General features: G+C 39.5%; 1 protein-coding gene across 15 annotated transcripts in view; it reads right to left on the reverse strand.

Annotated features, from left to right (window-relative positions):
• Positions 1 to 1,272, reverse strand: part of KIF1B (kinesin family member 1B) — a 123,849-nt gene that overhangs the window by 80,710 nt on the left and 41,867 nt on the right. For 7 of the 15 annotated variants that reach the window (XM_006766734.2, XM_015565896.1, XM_006766736.2 and 4 more), the window contains one exon: positions 1,181 to 1,222. The exons of the other annotated variants lie outside the window; for them this stretch is intronic. In XM_006766734.2, coding sequence (XP_006766797.1) covers positions 1,181 to 1,222 — 42 coding nt within the window. The remainder of the gene's footprint in view (positions 1 to 1,180; positions 1,223 to 1,272) is intronic. 15 annotated transcript variants of the gene reach the window in all.

The raw sequence follows: 1,272 nt of genomic DNA on the forward strand, positions 1-1,272 counted from the left end.
GGAAAGAGGGGCCACAAGCTGGCAGCACCTCTGGAGCACAAAAGCGAGAACAAGAGGTGTTTTTCCCACACCAGTGTTGGTCAGCTTTGGAAATCTCAGACAGAGCCGTCCAGTCCAAGAGTCACTCTGAATTAGAACGTTTAGTGTCCCCAAGGCCTAACTTTGTCACAGCAGCCAGGGCTATATTTGGTTTCTCCTATGGGTTTCCTCACTCTGTCAAGCCAACAAATCAATAATTCCTTGATAAACTATCTTAAAAGGGTAAGAAATTATTTCCTCACCAACTTAGTAACACATATGGGAAGATTAATGTGTGATCCTTTTAAAAATATCCTCATTTCAAGCACAAATTTTATTCACGTAGGTTTTTAAAATTTAATTTCCAATTCATGAAAAAGAAAAAAAAAGTTTACCTAACTATCAAGTAAACTGAGGCCCAAGATAGGGAGGAAGCCAATTTAGCCTAATCCAGGGGGAATGCTAATCCAACAGTCACAGAGCTGCTCAATCACAGAGACTTCCCAACTGGAAGTGACTGTTTTTAATTAATTATATATACACTGAGGCTCAGAATTACACAGCTAAGTAAAAAGGACTTTTCTACTAAATAATCATATTTGAAGGATATCAAGAGCAAGAAAGGTGTAATAATGATTAAAGCTAGGGCTCTGAGTTACACTACCCAACCTGACCACACAGAAACCACTGGATCTCAGCAGCCAACTAACAACTCCTGGTAACAGTGTCCTCATTGGTAAAATGGACATAATGGAACTTTGAGTTATTGACAGGATTGAGATAATATATCCAAAGTACTAGAACAGGGCCTGACACATTATATACACTCCATAAGCGTGAGCTGCTGTCATTGCTATTATCATCATCTATGACTCTGGATTCAGTTTAATTACCTAAGTAGAAACACTGAAGGGTAGAAGCAACATAAGATTCTTCAGCCTCTCGACTTTATTCAAGACACAAACTGAAATGCAGCAAAGATTGCTTTGCTAAATGTAGAAGGGCAAAACTAGGATCATTTCTGAATCTACACACAGTATGCTCTGTCTGGGATTTCACTGTTAAAACTGCTGGCATGCAAAGCTCTTTTTAGGTTAATCCAGCAGAGGCAGACTAGCAAATCAGAGTGCTACTGGGAATGACCAATACATGAAATACACACATTTGCCTCCACTTCCAGAGTAATCATCGATCAATGGATCAACTGAGGGTAAGCAGGAGGGAAAATACAAGAAGGATCAAAGTTCAGGTTCA

The sequence above is a fragment of the Myotis davidii genome, unplaced genomic scaffold (genome assembly GCF_000327345.1).
Source record: "Myotis davidii unplaced genomic scaffold, ASM32734v1 scaffold299, whole genome shotgun sequence".
Lineage (NCBI taxonomy): Eukaryota > Metazoa > Chordata > Mammalia > Chiroptera > Vespertilionidae > Myotis > Myotis davidii.